This window comes from Bos javanicus, chromosome 9 (genome assembly GCF_032452875.1).
Source record: "Bos javanicus breed banteng chromosome 9, ARS-OSU_banteng_1.0, whole genome shotgun sequence".
In the NCBI taxonomy this organism is placed as follows: domain Eukaryota; kingdom Metazoa; phylum Chordata; class Mammalia; order Artiodactyla; family Bovidae; genus Bos; species Bos javanicus.
Window position 1 is genome coordinate 98,277,336 of NC_083876.1, and position 21,424 is coordinate 98,298,759.

The window sequence follows — 21,424 nt, forward strand, 5'->3', positions numbered from 1 at the left end:
TAGATAGAGCTTTTTCTCAAAGTCTTGAAAAAAAAAAAAAAATCCTCCGGCAATTAAAGTGCTTTTCGGTGTTTTCTGAAGGAAGGGACTGCATACACAATTAATGCCATCCTTTTATTTGATGTGAATTGCTCTGTCTTAAAAGTGTACGGCATGAAAATACAGCCATGTATCAGAAATAACTTTAATTGAAATTGGTTAGATGACCTCCGAAAGCTCGATGAAAGATTTTCTGCTGAATGGGCTGGTGCTCCCTGCTGCCTGTATAATTTATGTGAGAAATTAGTGCGAATGGTTCACTTTTATGGAGGAGTGCTGCCCGTAGCAAGCCGCAGAAACAATTTCCCCCCAAGCCTCCATCTGTTCTTCAAACTAGGGCATATGCCATCTCATCGAGCCTGAAAGTCAACTGATTTATAACTCCTGGAAAGTGCATAGACTGAAAAGAAAGGTCGGCTGCAGTTACGTGACAGTGATTTGGTAAGCATGGGCTAAAGACAGTTCACATTACAAGAGGCCCAGGGGGAACAAGCGATGCTCTAAGTTTCATCTCAGTGGGCTGACAGCTAGTGGAAAAACAAATGGCTCCCGTTTCTCAAGCTACGCAACCCCTGCTCTTGAGAAGTAGGAGTGGTCTTGGTGGAGCCAGGGCACCACAGCTGGGATGCTCTATCACTATCCTTTGAAGAAATGGGGCTGCTGCCACCTTCCCTGAGATAAATGTTGCCATCTCAGAAATATCCGATCTTTAAACAGAGGATGAGATGGCTGGATGGCATCACCGACTCAATGGACACGAGTTGGAGCAAACTCCGGGAGATGGCGAAGGACAGGGAAGCCTGGCGTGCAGCAGTCTATGGGGTTGCAGGGAGTCAGACACGACCGAGTAACTGAACCACAACAATCTTTAAACAAAAAATGAGTGTTGCTGTTTTTCAGAAAGTTTTGTTTGGGGACACAAGTCAGACTTTTCATGATTTTTCTATGTCTCCCCGGAGAGTGAATTTTCAGTTCTATTCCAATTAGTGATATAATGAATGTTTCCCTCTCTCTTATCACTTGTCAGATATTCCTTCTTTTTACTGAAGTATTTTTGAGATCAAAAGTTTTTTGACAGATGACACAGGAATCAGATTGAGGGTTTAATAATAATCAGTATTTGTTTGATGCTTTTATTTAGAGTGATCAGTGTCCTTATATTTGAGGCTTCTGGATACTAAGTAAATTTTCAACTACCCTAAGTTATATTAAAGTTTCTCCATTACTTTCAGGTAAAATCTAAACAAAGTATTAATGAATAATCATATCAATTTTAATATATATTTAAAGCAAGAACTTCAGGGAATGTTTTACCTTTATAAAAAGAAGGTTATGCTGACTGAAAATTCTCTGCAAAAATTAATTCTGGTAGATTAATTAGTTAAACTCATATAAAAATGTAGGTTTTTCCAGTAGTAATTTATGGATGTGAGAGTTAGACCATAAAGAAAGCTTAGTGCCGAAGAACTGATGATTTTGATCTGTGGTACTGGAGAGGACCCTTGAGAGTCCCTTGGATTACAAGGAGATCCAACCAGTCCATCCTAAAGGAAATCAGTCCTGAATATTCATTGGAAAGACTGATGCTGAAGCTGAAACTCCAGTACTTTGGCCACCTGATGCGAAGAACTGACTTGTATGAAAAGACCCTGATGCTGGGAAAGATTGAAGGCAGGAGCAGAAGGGGACAACAGAGGATGAGATGGTTGGATGCCATCACACTCAATGGACAAGAGTTTGAGTAAGCTTTGGGAGTTGGTGATGGACAGGGAGGCCTGGCGTGCTGCAGTCCATGGGGTTGCAAAGAGTCAGACATGATTGGGCGACTGAACTGAACTGAAAAATGTAAATTTTTATCTTTATTATTACCTATTAAGGTTTATTCTCAATATGAAATGTATACATTTTATCTTATAAAATAAAAGATATTGAAAAGTAGAAGGAATAAATGAATCAGTCATCTTTCCACCACTCACTGAATGCAGTTGTTAACATTTTTCAAAGTATTTCTGTCTTATCTTCTCCTCAGTTGAGATCGTAGTATACATAATAGTTTGTAAAGAAATATTTGTCATTATATGGTATATCAAATCTGTATGCCCTTATTCTTAGATTTTCTAACTTTTCTTCTAACTTAAAAGTATTAATGTTTTTGAAAATTTTGAAATTGAATAAAGTGTATACATAGGGTAACATTTATCCAAAGAGAACCACTTTCAGTGTATTGTTTGAGTTCAGCTGTCTTCTACACGTGTGCTTTTATTTTGTTTATTTTAGTTTTGGCTGTGCTAGGTCTGCACTGCTACGCGGGCTCTTCTCTCATGGCAAGCAGGGGCTGCGTCTGGCTGTGGCGTGTGGGCTTCTTGTAGGGCTGGCTTCTCCTTCTGTGACACACAGGCTCCGGCGCGTGCGAGCAGGGGCTGCGTCTGGCTGTGGCGTGTGGGCTTCTCGTAGGGCTGGCTTCTCCTTCTGTGGCACACAGGCTCCGGCGCGTGTGGTACCCAGTAGTTTTGGCACAGGGGCTCAGTGGCTGCAGCTCCCTGGCTCTGGAGCACAGGCTCAGTAATTCTGGCAAATGGGCTTCGTCGCTCCTTGGCATGTGGGATCTTTGCAGACCACGGATTGAACCCGTGTCTCCTGCACTGGCAGGCGTGCAGCATCTCCTTAAGCAAATCTTAAGCTGCCATGACAACCGCATAAGTGCGTTCGTCATTATGAACATGCTGGTAGTATAGTTTTGGAGACTAGCAAGAGATATTAAGAAAAATGGTTTATTAAATATGAAACACATTTCTTGCTATTGGGTAAAGTATAAAAAGTGAACAAAGATAGTTGATAGAATTATTATAAGCCAGTCTCCCCCTTCAACCTAAGACATATCCCTTACAGGAATAAAGTCTTGAAGAACTTCCAAGGTTGCATTCCAGCCTGAATTAGGGAAAACTCATGAAACCTTCAAGCTATAAAACCTTTAAGCCTCCCTTTTCTTGAGTTGTTATTTAATTTCATCCTTGTATTTCATCCTGTCGTTTCTGATTGTCTCCCGTACTTAATTTTTATCTCTTTATTCATTTTTTAATAACTTCTGGAAGAGCTTTCTTCTATTTTCTATTTACTTTAGTATCAATTTGTCTACTAGTGCCTCAAATTCAAATTTAACTTACACTGCTATAGTTAACCTTGAAAATCTTTATATTGTTGACTGATATTGTTGTATATACTGGCTTAAAAATTCTTGTACAAATAGGTTCATCATAGGAAATTTTCTGATATTTTTATCTGCATTTTGTAATACAGATAAGCAAAAATAAAAATATGAATCAACTGTAATCCACCTCACCTTCAGGTTGCCTCTTTTACATTATTAGGATTAACTTTTCAGACCTTTTCTCACCATATGCAAATATATGTATGTATACAAATTTTAAAAAATGTTTTGTTCATACTTCATAACTTTTATTTATTTATTTATTTTTGGTTTGGGGTTGGTTTTTTTTAATTTATTTAAATTTATTTATTTTAATTGGAGGCTAATTACCTTACAATATTGTATTGGTTTTGCCATACATCAACATGAATCCCCCATGGCTGTACACTAATTACATCATAATTTGCACATGCACTCTAAAAATTATTTTGGGACGTTCTAGACGGTTCCATAATTTAACCAATTCCATGTTGTTCGATAGTAATGTTTTCCTTAGGTATTAATGCTTTTCTTCAGTGTTTTGCTATTACAAGCAATACTATTATCAGCATTATTGTACGTTTCATTTATATTCTATCTTGCAAATATATCTGATTGTTCCCTAATGGTAAAAATCTCATTTTCTTAGCCTTTGCCTATTTTCACCATATAGATTTCTGGCTTCTTGGACCTTTGAACATGCTAAGTTGTGTCCAACTCTTGCGACCCCACAGACTGTAGTCTGCCAGGCTCCTCTGTCCATGAGATTCCCCAGGCAAGAATACTGGAGTGGGTTGCCATTTCCTTCTCCAGAGGATCTTCCTGACCCACGGATTCGAACTCAGGTCTCCTGCATTGCAGACAGATTCTTACCAACTTAGCTACATTTTCACCATATAGATTTCTGGCTTCTTGGACCCTTGAACATGCTCATTTCTAAAAATCACTGATTACGAATGTAATGAATTTAAAGGGGCTTCCTCAACATCTAAGTCTATAAGATGATATTCTCTTTTCTTTTGGGGCAGGATATTGGGCTTCCCTGGTGGCGCCAGTGGTAAAGAACCTGCCTGCCGGTGCAGGAGACATAAGAGACATGGGTTCAATCCCTGGGTCAGGAAGATCCCCTGGAGAAGGAAATGGCAATGCACTCCAACATTCTTGCCTGGATAATCCCATGAACAGAGGAGCCTGGCGGGCCACAGTCTGTGAGGTCACAAGAGTCAGACATGACTGAGCATGCACACACACAGACACGTGCAGTGTGTTTATAATACCCATTATTTTCAATCCTACCTCAGTCTAGAATTGGTGTTTGCCGAGGCTTAGAACATGTCACTGTGCTTGACCTCATTCATTCTCTTCTTGGGGACAGGTGAACTCTCCTTATCAGTTTCCTTGGGTGGACTGCCAAGCTCCCCCTAGTCCCTGAAGACTGGTATGGACGTGCTTCGGCTAGTCCTCTTCTGGTGATATAAAAAGGAATTTCCTGTGACTTCTGACACTGAAATCGACGGAGTGGGCGAATTCCAGAAATGCACACAGACTCAGCTGTGTTTTTCTCTGCCCTTACCCTCACCCTGCTCATGGGGCACACCACTTTCCAGAACGCAGTGCAGTGTGCTACCAGGGGTCTGTGTCCCCACTTCAGTTGTTTTTTGAGAGTTGGCTGTGAATGGATGTGGGTGTGATGGTTATGGGGATGAGAATGGAAAGGAGCACACTTTGTCTTAAAAAGCACCTACTTCACAGCCGCAGAATACTGGCCTACTCCACGCCCGCCCCTCAATGGAGTTTGTTCCAGATCTTATGTTTCTGAGGGAGCAGAAAGTGTAGGAGGGATTAAAAAAAAAAAAAAAACCCACAACCTACCAACTTTAGAATGGGTGCCTCTGGTTGCAACATATGAGTTGATCATGAACTGTGGTTTTGCCTGCCAGTTCCACAGGCCTCTTCATCTGTAGAAATTCCTTTTCTTCCTGCGTGTGCATTCATTATTATACCTGGTTTTCTCTTGCATGTTATGTTCTCATCTTTTTCTGCATCTTCATAGGTAATTTGGTAGCATGTTGGGAGACACTGTGTCAGAGACTCTTGTCCAGAAGCTGTTTAAAATAGCTGAGTCCAATTTAGTTATGTCCATTATTGGACTGTATTCTATTACAGAGAAGTTATATGATCCCATCAATACCCAGGCAGCAGTGACTCATCAACTCTTAAAGGAAGCGAATACTTACCAACCAGTGAGACAGAGTGGTAGCCTCTGTAGCCTGGTTGATGTCTTCCTCTGGTCTTAAGAAGTTTAGCGTCACTGTCCGGCAAAGAAATAGCACATATCAAGTGCTTCCTTTTGGGTAGCTCGTATGTTCTTAATCCTTTATTCAGTATGTGTTTAACATTTGCTACTTTAATTATCTGGTTCAAATAATTTTTGTAGACAAATTTAAAATGAGAGGGTCTTATGGTAGTTTTATTCCTAGTTTTTTAAGGAATCTCCATACTCTTCTCCATAGTGGCTGGATCAATTCACCTCTCCTCACCGTCTCCAGCATTTAGTTTGTAGACTTTTTGATGATGGCCATTCTGACTGGTGTGAGATAATACCTCATTATAGTTTTGATTTGCGTTTCTCTTATAGTGAGCAATGCTGAGCATCTTTTCATGTGTTTATTGGCCATGTGTACTTTTTCTTTGGAGAAATGTCTGTTTAGGTCTTCTGACCAGTTTTTGATTGGGCTGTTTGTCTCCCTGATATTGAGCTGTATGAGCTGCTTATATGTTCTGGAGATTGAGTCTTTGTCAACTGTTTCATTTGCAATTATTTTCTCCCGTTCTGAGGGTTGTCTTTTAATCTTGTTTATCATTTGCCGTGCAAAAGCTTTTAAGTTAAAGAGAAAAACAAATATCGTGTATTAACACACACACACACACACACACACACATATGGAATCTAGAAAGATGGTACCGATGAACCTGTTTGCAGGGGAGATGCAGATACAGAGGACAGACTGTGGACACAGTAGGGGAAGGAGCGGGTGGGATGAGCTGAGAGAGGAGCATTGCAACATATACGTTATTGTGCGTAAAAATAGACAACGGGAATTTGCCGTATGACCCAGGGAGCTCAAACCCAGGGTTTTGTGACAGCCTCGAGCGGTGGGATGGGGTGGGAGGTGGAAGGGAGGTTCGATGGAAGAGGCATGTGTATACCTATGGCTGATTCATGTTGATGTGTGGCAGAAACCAGCACAACATTGTAAAGCAATTATCCTCCAATTAAAAATAAATTTAAAAAAATGAGAGGCTCTACAGCATGTTTAGCAGATCATAAATTTATATATTTCCCATGAATGCAATTGGCTGACCCTTTTGGTTTTTCCTCACGGTTGTCTATTTATTATTATTTGTTGTTGTTCAGTTGCTCAGTTGTGTCCAACTCTTTGTGACCCCCATGGACTGCAGCCTGCCAGGCCTCCCTGTCCTTCACTATCTCCCAGAGTTTTCTGAAACTTATGTCCATTGAGTCGATGATGCCATCCACCCATCTCATCCTCTGTCGCCCCTTTCTCCTCCTGCCCTCAGTCTTTCCCAACATTTATATTATTATGTAGACAAATAATAAATTTTACCTTTAAAATGACCTTGAGGTGATCAATCCACATACCTATATATCTAGATATTGTAGCATTCCCAAGCATCAGTGAGACACCCCCGACTCCAAAATTCTACACTGTATTTTGAAACATATACTGTTATCCATATTTTTACCTAGATATGAATTTTTAAGATGTATCCTGTTTGGTGTTCAATCTGATTTAAAGTAGAAAACTCTGAAGTTCATATTAAATAAGGATTGGACTTGCTCACTGTAGCCTTCACATCTCTTAGTCTGTTTTCCCCTTTTTCCCTGTCTCTTTAATCCCCTGTGTTTCATTCTACATGACTGCCTGAAATCTGTCTTTCAAACTAACACTTCACTTTCTTCAGTTAGATTTAATCTACTGCTTAACTTGTGTGTTAAATTTTTAAAATTCAGTTTCAGTGAACATCAATTCTAAAATTAATTTTGGTTTCTCTAAAAGATCTGCCTGTTTCTTCCATTATGTCTTCTTGCTTTTTGGGTTTTCTTATAGCCTTTATCAAGTTATGTATTCTAGGTATATTTATTTAAAATTTCTTTCGTGTCCATCTATTATGTCCAGTTCCAGAGGTGTGAGTTTGGACGCGTCACTTTCTCCTATTCTCAGCCGTTTTGTTTCCTCAAGTGTTTTATGGATATTTCAGTCCAACTTGTGGAATGTATTTTCCTTGGAAGTCGTGCTTGCGACGGGGTATGGGGGCATCCCTGTGGACATGATTTCAAGTGTGTCTCTCCACGGGCATGGCTTCTGAAGTAATCTTTATATGAATTAGACTCCACGTTTCTGCACCAGTCTGTTGCTCACCACTCAAGATTTGAGTTTCCTCTTCATTTCTGAGAACTTGATATTTGCCTTTCTTACTTTTGAGGCTGGCTATGGATTTTCATAATCTTTCATCTAGATTTTATAGCTTGGTTTGGTCATATTGATCAGAGGCCTTTCTATAGGATTGTTTTCTCAATTAGCCTAATATCTTATCTTAGAGAAAGAGCTATTTTAAGATACAACCTTTTTCCATTGTAAGATCAAATCTAAAATGTTCCCACTTAAAAAAAAAATCGATGAAAAAAAATGCTCTTTATATTTCTCATGGAAGTCTTTTATTTAAACAACTGCAATGAACTAATTTATAGTGCATGACTTTGTGTGTATGTGGCTTTTGTGTTGGCACATAACCACACATAAACAAATATTATATCTATTTTAAAACCAGTATAATTTTGGCTTGGAAAAATCACAAGTAAAAAATTTATAAAGATTTTATACCAACCCAAATTCTCATATTTGTATATAATGTATGTATATACATGTATATGTATGTTTATATAGATATCTTGCTTCTATTTAAGTGTTAGAGTTAGTATTTCATCTTCATTCAGTAAAATTTAACCAGAAAATTAAGGTGGTTGGGGTGAGTCTGAGAAGACTTACATCTTCTCATTGTTTACACCTGGTACTAAGTCTCTTGAGGAGCATTAGCCCATCAAACATCTTTTAAATGTTTTCCATGTACAGTAAGTTATATAAAATTTTACTAAACATAATTATGTTTTAAAAATCGATGTAGTATAACATTGTATTAAAGAGATTTAGGTTTTTTGTTTTTTTTTTTTAATAAATCTTCCTCCACAGAATGAATCACATTAGAGTTATTGATTTCTATTTTGAAGAATTGCTTCAGTAGTAAAGTATTTGTATATGCACAAAGTAGATTGTTCTTTTATGACATTTTTCTTTCTGCTTTATATTTTTTAAAATGCAACATAGCAAGTGGTGGTGTACTAGGCTGGTAATATTAAAACCACAAGTCAAAACATGCAAAAGTCAAGATTTTTATAATTCTATTTGGGAATCTAGCTTTTTCTGCCAGTGTTCATTATAATTTTAACACTTCATTATTGTAACTTATTACATTTAATAAACTAACAATTGGGACTAGCTTCAAATCTCAAACAGCAATTTAGCAGATGGTTCATTTCATGGAAAAGAAATGTAAACTCTCATGATTGTTTCTGTATCATTGCAGAAATGCCTTGGTTAGTTGCAGTATTACTAGTAATGTTTCTCTGGTCAACAACGATAGAATTTAGGTCAGTTTTCAGAAATAATGATGTCTATACCCAATGAATACATCCTCTACAGAATATGCTAGTATTGTACTAAACTTTTTGGTAAGAACTGTTGCATGTTATTAAGGTCAAGCATTACTGTTTGACTTCTTAAATAATTAACTTGGGTTTTTCTCATCATTTTCTATCTTGTACTTTATACATCAGAAACCTTTCCTCTCGTGGATTCCCAGACATGTCATCTTGTTTCTTGCCTCTTAATCTTTACTCGTGGTTTAGAACCCAGTTCTGGGAAACCAATATGTCCTATTACTAGTCTGAAAGCTGAGTAAGATAGAAATCTATTTCCATGTCTCACTTTGCGATGGCGGATTTTGAAAGGACAGAGGCAGAGTGTTATTTAACTTTCACCTACCATAGCCCCTGATATATCATGAATAAATATTTTAAAGCTGATGTTTCAAATATTTCACTAAAAATTATATTTTTACATTTTACATATTTTATTTTAATACACTTGCAATTAAAATTTTCATCTACTCAAGAGCCAAGAGTTAAACTTGTAGAATGTGATTTGCAGTTCTTTGGGGACCTGTTTTGGATCAGCACAATGAGCATTGCTTATTTCTGAAAATAGAATTAGTTTATTTAAATTCCAATGGTCTGATCATCTCGAAGCTGTATTCTTATGTATGCATTGTTTTTAACTGTGTATCATCCAGTTCATGTCCATGCAGCTTAGTAGGAAGTATCCATTTATTCAATAGACATTACATGAACACCTACTATGTATCAGGCGCTGTTCTAGACTCTGGAAATTTAGCAGTGAATAAAGTTGACTCATTGGTAAAGACTCTGATGCTGGGAGGGATTGGGGGCAGGAGGAAAAGGGGACAACAGAGGATGAGATGCTGGATGGCATCACTGACTCGATGGACGTGAGTTTGAGTGAACTCCAGGAGTTGGTGGTGGACAAAAAAGAAGGAAGTGTTAAAGAAAATTTTGTACTTTCAAGACCTATTAATTACTAAAAATCAGTGTCAAAGTTATAATCCAACACTAATGAATTAACAAATTATATTTTAATTAAGTTCTTATTCTACTTTAAGGCTAATTAAGGGATCATAAATGACTGTGTTTTGTATATTTCAGCATAAATATTTTATGAGCATATGCAAATGAGTATTTCCTTTGTGAAAAGTACTTTTCACATTTTAAATAAGAGGAAGCCTAAATAACAGAGCATGCCTGTTTTTTTTGTCCCCTTTCACTGTTGTTTTCAAAATAAAATCAGTACTAGTCAGCAGATTTAGAAAAACAAACAAGAAATGATGAGATACACATGAGCAGACACATCTGGGTCCAGAGATGCCCTATCCCGATTGTCTTTACATGAGTCACACAAAATAGGAGCTTCTAACACAGGTGAAGACTGGACTGGAGTCCAATCTTGCTTAGATGCCTTTGGAGACACAATCTGATGGATTCACCACATAATATACTTTTTTTTTCATATAAGCATATCAAGGTATCTACTCTGACAGTTACACAATATAATGTTTCTCAGAAATTAATACATTTGAATAAAAGTAGATTAAACTGGGTATTATACACATGTTCTCTTCATTTGTTTATTCTGAGCATTCTTTCATCCATCACACTTCGGAAGTTTGCAATTTATTAGGCGCAGTGGAAGTCGGTGAAGGGGTCCTTTGTGCAGTGGGTACAATTAGTCACAAATGGAATGAAGTAAAAAGTAACTTACAATAGTGCAAAATTACCTGTATTTTTGAAATCATAAATCTAAAGCCTGCCCCACTGTGAGCCATAAAGTAAGTAGAGAAAATGTGCATGGGAAATCAATTGGGTAACAAACTACTTTATCAGAAGTCTAAATTTTGTGTAATTAATGCACATACTTTGTCATTTATTTTGCTTTATAAGATTATTTTATCAGCACAAAAATGTTCATCCATCTCAATCAAAATCTGATGAGAGTTTCTAGCAGATGGAGTATAAACATATTAAATCTATTTTGTATTGAAAGAGTAATGGAATATTTAATAGACATTTACTTGTATAACTTCAGCCTACTTTTTAAAGAAAACAGGATGAAAAAAAAAAAAAAAAGAAAACAGGATGGAGTCCAAATTTTAGCTAATAGAAAGCCACCTTTGTCACTTCAGCCATAGTTTGGACCGTAGATTCTCTTATGCTTCTTTTTAATTATTTACTCAGGTTGGACTTTAATACAAAATCAGTACAGTGTGCAATGCTAAAAAGCCGGGGGTGTGTGAGTATCATTTCTGTGACAAGAGTAGGTGGAAGGAAGGACGAATGTGCTTTCAGAAGCCCCAGTGATTCACAGCTGGGTGATTAACATTGTGAGTCACTTTTTTCCTCTTCTCCCACTTCCTTGCCCCCAGTCCATATAGCAACCCTAATGCATTTTCTGGTTTGATTGGATTACTTTTGATGGACTTAAGCTGAAAGCAAAGTTCAAAGAGAGGAGACCAAATTCAAGTGCCTGGATGATCAGGGATTAACATTTCAAACCCCCATGGGTCCATGGGAAGATGCTTGAGCTCAGTCAGGCAGCCAGACTGGAAATCATATGGAGTCGCTGATGGATGTAAAGCTTTTTATTTCATTTCCCCTGGACTCTGTTCCCATTCACCCACAGGGCTCCACCAGGAATGCTTTTCCCCTAACTCTTGATCAAGTTCTCACCTTCAGGGGTGTGGTCTGTCTGGCTCATCAAAGCAGCCATCCTTGGTCATTTTCTTTAGAACGGGCGCCCCTCCCTGTCCGTGTGCTCCAGGGCTGGGGTGTTTGTCCAGAGCTCAGTACCAGGCAGCACTCCTGCCTGTCCCTGGGGAAGCAGGGGACTAACTAGGAGAGACCATTTGTCTTGGATGTCTACGCCATCCACATTTTTTAGACAGGAAGGATTGAAGGATGGTAATACAGATGAAAGTGTGAGAGCCATATAGGGGTTAGGGGAAAGTGGAGGTCTTATATTAAAAGAACTCTTACTTATCAGGCATGTGGTTATTTGGTCTGCTTTGCTGCAGGAGGGCCATGGAGGAGATGAAGTTGGGAAGAGAGGCTGATAACATGGAAAGCCCCCCTGTCTAGCTGCCACTGACTCCTTCTCTCTGCCATCACTTCCAACATTTTCATTCTCCTCTCTCCTTGTTTATTCATTAACTTACTCATTTATTCAGGCCACATTCATGGACTGCTCCAGTGGTCTCTCCTGCTTTATTTTTAAACCGCTTCATTTTGTCTTACTCTGCTGACTATTAAAACTCACCTGTTCACTGTTAATTTCCATAGAGGACTGCTGCTGCTTCTTCCAAACTGAATGTCATTCATTGCTCAAACCTAAAAGAGGGTGACTGTAATGCACCACGAAAGTCAGATAGTCTAGAGAATGAGCGAGACCTAGAGCAACAGGGTGTGTCCACTGCTGTCTTCAGAGCTGCGCTGACGCTGCTGCTTCTGCCACCTAAGGTCGGCCTTCATGATTAAAGCTACTGGAGTTAACGTATGCTTTGCTTTTCACTGTTTTATTATATTTCATTCAATAAGTACTTATTGAGTGTCTACAGTTTGCCTAGCACTGAATAGGTGGTAGGCATGCAGCATTCCTGGAGAAGGGCATGGCGACCCACTCCAGTATTCTTGCTTGGAGAATTCCATGGACAGAGGAGCCTGGTGGGCTATAGTCCATGGGGTCACAAGGAGTCAGACAGGACTGAACAAATAACACTTTCACTTATGTAGCATCTAAATCATTACCCTCATGGTGGTTGGGTCATTGAATATGATGAAAGCATGTTGGGTTGGTCAAAAAGTTCATTTGAGTTTTTTCCATAACATCTTACAGAAAATGTATATTTTTTAAAAACAGGCATTTTGGTTGTCTTAGATTTCAACTCAGAATACCATATGATGATATTCTTGGGCATTAGAAAAGCTGAAAATTTTATTTTTTTTCTTTGACTAAATTTCGTTTCTGCCTTATTAAGAGATGGGTTTCAGAGAAAAGTAAAGCAACCTAGATAGCATATTAAAAAGCAGAGACATTACTTTGACAACAAAGGTCCGTCTAGTCAAGGCTTTGGTTTTTCCACTGGTCATGTATGGATGTGAGAGTTGGACTGTGAAGAAGGCTGAGCACCAAAGAATTGATGCTTTTGAACTGTGGTGTTGGAGAAGACTCTTGGGAGTCCCTTGGACTGCAAGGAGATCCAACCAGTCCATTCTAAAGGAGATCAGTCCTGGGTGTTCATTGGAAGGACTGATACTAAAGCTGAAACTCCAGTACTTTGGCCACCTCATGTGAAGAGTTGACTCATTGGAAAAGACTCTGATGCTGGGAGGGATTGGGGGCAGGAGGAGAAGAGGACAACAGAGGATGAGATGGCTGGATGGCAATCACCGACTTGATGGACATGAGTTTGAGTGAACTCCGAGAGTTGGTGATGGACAGGGAGGCCTGGCGTGCTGCCATTCCTAGGGTCACAAAGAGTCAGACACGACTGAGCGACTGAACTGAACTGAATGGAAAGCTATTTAAGAAAAGCAATTTTTTTTAGTCAGTCATTTTAATAACTAATTGTAAAATCCAAATATGTCATATCAGTATTCTGACCTATGTGGGCTAGTTGCTTCTAAATTTCATTATTAATGGTCGAATGAAATTGAACAAAATTTTTGCTGTGTTTGGTTTAAAATTATTTTGATGGTCAACATGTTACTAGCATTTACAAATTATTTTCACCACATCTATTGCATTCTTTAGTTCCTCCTGGGACTTGCTGCTTAAAGGAAAATGAGAACAGTGTAGCTCACATTATCCTGATAATTAACGTCTGTGAAGGACAAGCGTCTGCATACCTTTTTTTCATAATAGGAGCAAGTGTGTGGAAGGAAGCATCATGTGCTGTGGTTTTAATATTTAACTGTTTTTCTCTTTGGGACTGCACCTCTCTCTTCTGTGCATAAACACTATTTCTTACTTTTTTTTTTTCTTTTTGCTCAAATAAATATAGGTGATGCCAAATGAACTATTTGCTTGGCTAAAGTCTTCTCCACATGAAAATCCATGATTTGTAACTCTAATAACTTTTCAAGTAATTTCTTATTTTTTAAAAGTCATTTTTGTATGATTTATAAAAGGAAGATTTAATCAACACTTGATTTTTATCCAGTTCCTCTTGCTGGAGCTTTATTCAGGCTGGGGGGAGGGGGGCGGGGTCAGGCTTTTAAATGTTTCCTGCATGGCCTACTGAGAATGTGTCGAATTCCTCGTGGATCCCCAGAAGGATGGGTTCTGCAGTCTTCCTCTCACTAGTTTTAATATTAATTAGCTTCCTTTGGTTGCCTAACCAGAGCCAGTTTGCTAGCCCTCCGGGTCTTGGAAATTGTTCCTACTTCAGTATTTGGATAAGGTGATTTCCAGTTAGTAAAGGACTTCTGGGATGGTTGGTTGGTTGTCTTTCTTCTAGTGACCGAACCATTCTTGAGGCAATTACATTGACACTTACTCTCACTTTTGGTATCTGGAGCTCTTCTAGTCCCCATGATGTTTGCAAGCTTGTTTGTGAAGGTTTTTGTGTGTATTTGTGTATTTGTTCTTAATGGAGCAAGATTTTTTTTTTTTTAAAGTGCTATTCTTCTTTTTTAAAATATGTTAAAATTATTTTTAAAATATTAGGAAATAATGAACTTTTTTTTCCTAAAACAGTTTTATTTGTGCTAATTAAGCATTGATACAGTGTTCTTGCTGTATCATTGAAAAATGATAAGATACATGTAACAGAAGGTTTTCCCCCTTACCATTTTGAAGTGCGTAGCTCAGTAACAGGCAGCGGAGGCACATGTTACCTCTGCCCTCTTAGGGTTTTCTGGTTGGGCTTGAGAATTAAGTTGACAGATTAACAAGAGGAAAGCAAAACAAGTTTACGTAAGTGTCAGGCGCTGTGGTGCGCCTCATAAGGAATCAAGACCCAAGGAAAGGGTGGCGCCTACATTCTTTTATAGTAAGTTGAACAAAGAAAGGAAAGTGTGGAAAAGTAATTAAGCTATGTGAGAAGACTGAAGGAGGATATGAATTATTTTAATAAGGTCTGATTAGCATTCTCTCATTCTCAGCTTCTTGTCCTTGATGATAAGAATCTTACCTGTTCTAGGAGGACCTCTTTCACATGGGAATTTCATTGCCTGCTTTTAAGTAAAAGGAGGAAATTCAGAGTATTTTTCCTGCATTTGCTATTTTTCAAGTACCTTTAGCCCAAAATAATTCTTTTCCCAAAGGGCATATTTTGGCATGGCATATCCTGCCACCCTTCACGTGTTTAAGTACATCCCCTGTTGCACAACCCAATCTCCAGAATCCTTTCATCTTGTAAATCTAAAGCTCTGTGCCCATAAGGCAGCTTTCCATTCCTTCAGCTCTTCCAGCCACTGGCAACTATCATTCAAATTTTTGTTTCTATGGGGGAAAAAATTGGACTTTTTAGAATAGAGTTAATAAATATGTTAAGTACATGGTTTTTATAAGTGTAAGGGAGGGAAAATGCCTTCCTTCTACCCTCTTAAGTTTAGTGACCAAGGAGTGCAAATTAAGGACAGATTAACAGAAGGGCAGGTTTATTTAATGCACACACAGAAAAGCCTCATAGTAAGAAGTGAAAACACCAAAGAGTCTATTAGATTCCAGGGAGTTATGTGACATTTTTAGTGGTGTCTAATTTAAAGGGTAATAAATTGGGGAAAAGAGACTAAATAAAGAAAAAAGGTGGGGGGGCTTCTGAGGTAGAAGGGAACAAGTTGTGGGAAGGGGACTAAAAATATGTTCACCACATGTGGGTTGTTTAGTGAGATCTGTTGTGCAGACTCAAGGTGTCTCAGGTGATAAGAGTTGTGTCCAGTCTTCTCCTCTTTTTGGTCTAGAAGAGGAAGACTCTTTTATAAATGGAAACTTCCTTTACAAAAGAGAAACCTATGTCCTGCAGAAATGGGGGAGCAGGAAGCTCCTCCTGTGTTTGTTGTTTCTTTCACCTTCAACTCCAGTCCTCCTTGTACCGAAGTGGCAACTGTTGGTGTGGAGTATTCCGACCTCTTTCATAGATTATTGGTTTATGGGCTCTAAATGTTTAAAAAAATAGAAGAGTTGAGTTGAGTTAGTTATAAAACACCTGTTTGAAAGGTTGAGCAGACATTTTCAAAGTGGTAAGAAAACCACATGCATTACAAAATACATATGAATTACCTAGAAATTTGTTGTTGTTGTTGTTTTTCCCCTGGTGATTCAGACAGTAAAGAATCCACCTGCAGTGGAAAAGACCCAGGTTTGATCCCTGGGTGGGGAAGATCCCCTGGAGAAGGGAATTGGGAACCCACTCCAGTATTCTTGCCCTGAGAATTCCATGGACAGAGGAACCTGTCAGCCTCCGATCCATGGGGTCTCAAAGAGCTGGACACAACCGAGCGACCAATAATCACTCTCTCTAAAATAGCAGGATGAAAAGGTGTTTCTAAACATGATGTAAAGCTATGATGCGTTACATGATGAACGCATGCATAAAAAATGATAAAACCTTTAAAGATGAAGTAAGTTGTTTTACACCTGTTGAATTATGTACCTTCCGTTCTCCAAGTATGCTGTCTAATAAATCTCAGACTTCTGTGCAAATGTGTATTTATGTATGTTTGTGTTCCGTTTACACTTCTACCAACAATGATCTTGTTTCTCACATCTTTACTAAATCCTGGAATTGTTTAACTTTTCAGAAAATTTTAATAATTGTGAGAAGTACCCAACTAGGCTTCAAGATGTTTGCACCTACTGTAAACCTTTGCCAAAAAGCCTTAAACTGTCCATCAGCCTGGAAGTTCCATCTCTATATGGTCTGTTTACTAATATGATTTGTGTGTTACTTTGTGACAGCCTGAAATCCAGAAGCAGTGACTTCATCTTAAGGAATATGATGAAGGCTTATCATACTCTAATGCTAATCCAAAATTTAACTCAAATGTAATACTTTGTAATACATTTTGAATGAAAGGAGTTTGCTTGGCTTACATAGCAGATTAAATCACCTTTATTTTTGTATATTAATTTATAATATAAATTGCTTAAAGAATAACTTAAATGTGTATGCTTATCCATATTTTTTTTCTATATTTCTTGGTATAATTCAGCTTTGTTTCAAAAACTTTGCCTGATGTTTGTTTTCTTTTTCTGTTTTTCCATTTCCTTCCATTGTTTGAGTTTTGGAATAAATTATACAAGCTAAACTTATATCATTTTTTCATTATCCAAGCATATTTTTCTGATGATGAATATACTTTAGAAGTGGCTTATTTAATAAAACCGTGTTTCATCAGTCATTTCTATCTGATTCAGTATGCAAAGTAATACATGAAATATTACAAAAAGGAATCTTTACATTAAGTTTTATTCTGTTCACCATTTGTCATCCTTTCATTATTGTTTATAACGCAAATCCCACTTCTGAACTAAAGATACAATACAATCTGGTCTTTGCCTACTCTTTTTGTTGCTGTCTGTAATTTAGTGATACAGAACTAAGCAGAGTCTTGAGTCATTAGATGAGATTTAGAAATCATTCTTTGGTATATACCTTAACACATAAGAAGGTAAATGAACCGCAAAGCAGTAAAACGAACACCAAGTTAAAATATTTACAACTAACTTAATAACGGTAAAATGTATTTTATAATGTTTAATTATGTATCTTAAAATATATGTTTGACAATCAAAAAATCGAGGATCAAAGAAATTCTGTTCTAAGCAGAGAGAATCTGAGTGTTTCTGCTTCTGGTGGGACACTGTTTAGTCTCTGCCACCATCAAATTTAGGTGGTCAAGTTTGGATAGTTGTCACTGAAGAAAACAAAGTGTGGGTCTTGTGACCTTGAACTGGACCAATTTCAACACAAATAGTAATTCACTGCTATTTTTCAGCTCTTTTAAATTATTTTATTTTATAACTTTACAGTATCGTATTGGTTTTGCCATATATCAACATGAATTCGCCACAGGTATACACGTGTTCCCCATCCTGAACCCTCCTCCCTCCTCCCTCCCTGTACCAAATGGTCTCACGCTGTTTGTAGTCTCTGGTAAAATTCCCGTTTCCAGTATGAAAAGAAAAAAGTGATTAGAAATTACACAGATATTTTCTTCCTCTTTCCCCTTTTGTTTTGGCTACTTATATATCCCACATCATGTTCTGTTTTCTTTTGCTTTATTACTATCACTTTCCTTTCCTAAATCTTTCTGACATGTTGTTTTAAGGTTACAATCCTGCATTTCTGATATTCATCCTAAAACAGTTATTTCTTATATTCTGTCCAGAATATAATAGTTAGATTTTATAGTTAGATTTTAATGTGAAGTCCAGTTCTGTACCAATGTCTCCATTAGGCCCAGAAGCAGAAGTCCCACACGCTATTATTATTATTTTTATACAATTTTACTACCCCCTTGTATAAGCAGTTTCTTCTACTGATATTAATCCAACCTGAGAATCTTTGTTATTGTGGCGTCATAAAGCTGATATGTTCTCTGATCAAATAACCTGGATACTTTAGGAAAGATATAATGAAGGCAAACTTTATGGAAAGATGTTCATTTTTTGTAACAAACACTTGAAAGCAGTCTAGTGAAGTGAAAGTCGCTCAGTCATGTCTGACTCTTTGCCACCCCATGGACTATACAGTCCATGGAATTCTCCAGGCCAGAATCCTGGAATGGGTAAGCTTTCCCTTCTCCAGGGGATCTTCCCTACCCAGCAATTGAACCCAGGTCTCCCGCATTGCAGGCGGATTCTTTACCAGCTGAGCTACAAGGGAAGCCGCAAGGGAAAGCAGTCTAAATATCCACAGTTGGATGGTACTTAATTAAATCAAGTGAATAAATTCACTTGAGATATTATAACTTTTTGGACTAGCAATATAATGGAAATCTTTGATATAATGCTAAATTAAAAAAAAAACTCTGGATATAAAATGATATATTCTAGAATTAAAACAATGGAAAACAGATTCACATACCAAATCAGTGAGCAGGAATACCTCAGTTTGCAAAACCCATTCTTTCAGTATAAGAAGAAAGTGTCATCATTTTGTGGGGGAGCAGGCAGGAGGGATTTCCATACTTTTAGGAAAAGCTCATTACTTATACATTTAAAAATATTTTTTACTATAAAGGTAAAACATACGATAAAAATGTTCAAATATATACATGTTCAGGTATTAGATGTATATATTGTTCTGAACCCTGCCATGATCGACATCCACTTACCTTTTCTTCTTAAGAAAGTGTCACTTGCTGTCACCTTTAACTGTCTGATATCCGATTGATCCCTGGAGACTCATGCCAGAACTCTTTCTCAGAGGCTTGGGACTTTAACCTATATGATCTGCTTAATTTCCTTCAAATTGCTTTCTTGAATTACACATTTACATTTTAACAGAAAGGTGTTAATTTACCTCCAGCTGCTAAAATTAATTGCCAGTTTGCTTCTCTCAATCTCTGTGTTTTAATTTACATGTTATCATACACTGCCCAATGTTTCATATGCCGATTTTTACTAAGTATCATATGATGATGATTTCCCAGTATTAATACTGATCCTGTCCCTGTGTCCTCCAGACATCAAATGCCAGGAGTAGGATAAGCATGCAAGAAATGTGTGAGTAGCACTGTGTGTGAGAGAGGAAGGAGCCTGGGAAGGGGAGGAGGATGTTGGACAGAAGCCTGCAGACTGCCCTGCAGCTCTCAGGAGAGGAGGGCAAGGTGGTCAGCAGTCCTTGCGCCGCAATCACCTCGTCGTGGGCCCTGCAGCTCAGGAATGGACCCACCTGGTGTCTCTGCCTCCCTAAGAATCGTCGGCAGGAACCAGCCTGTGGGCAGCTTGTTCTCTACTGGAACGCAAGGTTACATGGCAGAGTACATCACCTTGGTCCAGTGATCAGCCCCATTCCCTCCTAACCGACACCTGAGGCCCATTCTCACGCCCTCAACATTTTGCAAAATTAACTGTTCATGCTGCGTCATGTTCCGTCTTATTAAATGTACTCCTTTTGAGTAAGTCAGAAATCTAGAAACCTTCCCTGATAGTTCTTTCTTTCTCACCTCCATAGTCAGATCATCACCAAGCCATGCTAATTTTGTCTCTTAAATGTTTCTTGACTCTGACCTTTTATCTTTATCTTCAGTACCAAAACTCTAATACTGTTTTACTTGGGCTTCCCTGGTAGCTCAGATGGTAAAGAATCTGCCTGCAATGCAGGAGACCTGGGTTTGATCTCTGGGTTGGAAGATCCCCTGGAGGAGGGCATGGCAACCCACTCCAGTATTCTTGCCTGGAGAATCCCAATGGACAGAGGAGCCTGGCGGGCTACAGTCCATGGGGTCGCAAAGAGTTGGACGCAACTGAGCGACTAAGCATACATCTTTTACTCTGTCCCTCTCGAATCACTACCATGTAGCCAGAGTAACCTTGGACAAAAGGAATCTAACCCGACCAGACCCAACTGTGTCCCTTTCAAATTCACCTATTCTCTTCAGAGAGTGCAGAGCAACCTTGGTATTTCTGTAGTGCATCATTTCATACCACGCTCGCCATTGCTGTCTGTGCCCCCTCCACTGACCACCATGACCCCTCCTCCACCAGCCACCTTTCAGTTTGCACAGCGCTTGTGTGTCTCCCCAGCACAGCCTTAACGCAGGCTCATCCTTCTCCTGGAGTGCTCTTTATCCCCATCTTCATCAATAAATTTTGCACAGTTCAGACCACAGTCAAGAGTCTCTTTATTCACAGATCCCTTCCTGGACATTTCTGATGCTGCCCAAGCCCTTGAGGATGAGCTCTTGTGGCACCATGTTCCTCATTTTATAGCATTTATTACAGCTTCAATTTCCCATATATTTTCATAATTACTGATTGCTATACTTTGTAATCAGAGAAGGCAATGGCACCCCACTTCAGTACTCTTGCCTGGCAAATCCTATGGGCGGAGGAGCCTGATAGGCTTCAGTCCATGGGGTCGCTAACAGTCGGACACGACTGAGCGACTTCACTTTCACTTTTCACTTACATGCATTGGAGAAGGAAATGGCAACCCACTCCAGTGTTCTTGCCTGGAGAATCCCAGGGACGGGGAGCCTGGTGGGCTGCCGTCTATGGGGTCACACAGAGTCGGACACGACTGAAGTGACTTAGCAGCAGCAGCAGCAACAGCATACTTTGTAATACTCTGAATACCCTGCTATGCTCTATACTATGAGGGCAGGGTCTCCTGTTTATTTTTGCTCACCAGTGATTTCTGGCACCTAGGGCAATCCTTTAGTACAAAGTAAATATTTGTTGTTGATTGAAATATTGGGCTTGTTGTAAAGGTCTGAGGTAAGACATTGATATGGGAACACTAATTTAAGAATGGATG

General features: G+C 38.6%; 1 protein-coding gene across 6 annotated transcripts in view; it reads left to right on the forward strand.

The window, feature by feature from the left end:
* PACRG (parkin coregulated) overlaps nt 1-21,424 on the forward strand; it is a 530,120-nt gene that overhangs the window by 71,913 nt on the left and 436,783 nt on the right. For 4 of the 6 annotated variants that reach the window (XM_061428499.1, XM_061428501.1, XM_061428505.1 and 1 more), the window contains exon 3: nt 12,333-12,452. The exons of the other annotated variants lie outside the window; for them this stretch is intronic. In XM_061428499.1, coding sequence (XP_061284483.1) covers nt 12,333-12,452 — 120 coding nt within the window. The remainder of the gene's footprint in view (nt 1-12,332; nt 12,453-21,424) is intronic. 6 annotated transcript variants of the gene reach the window in all.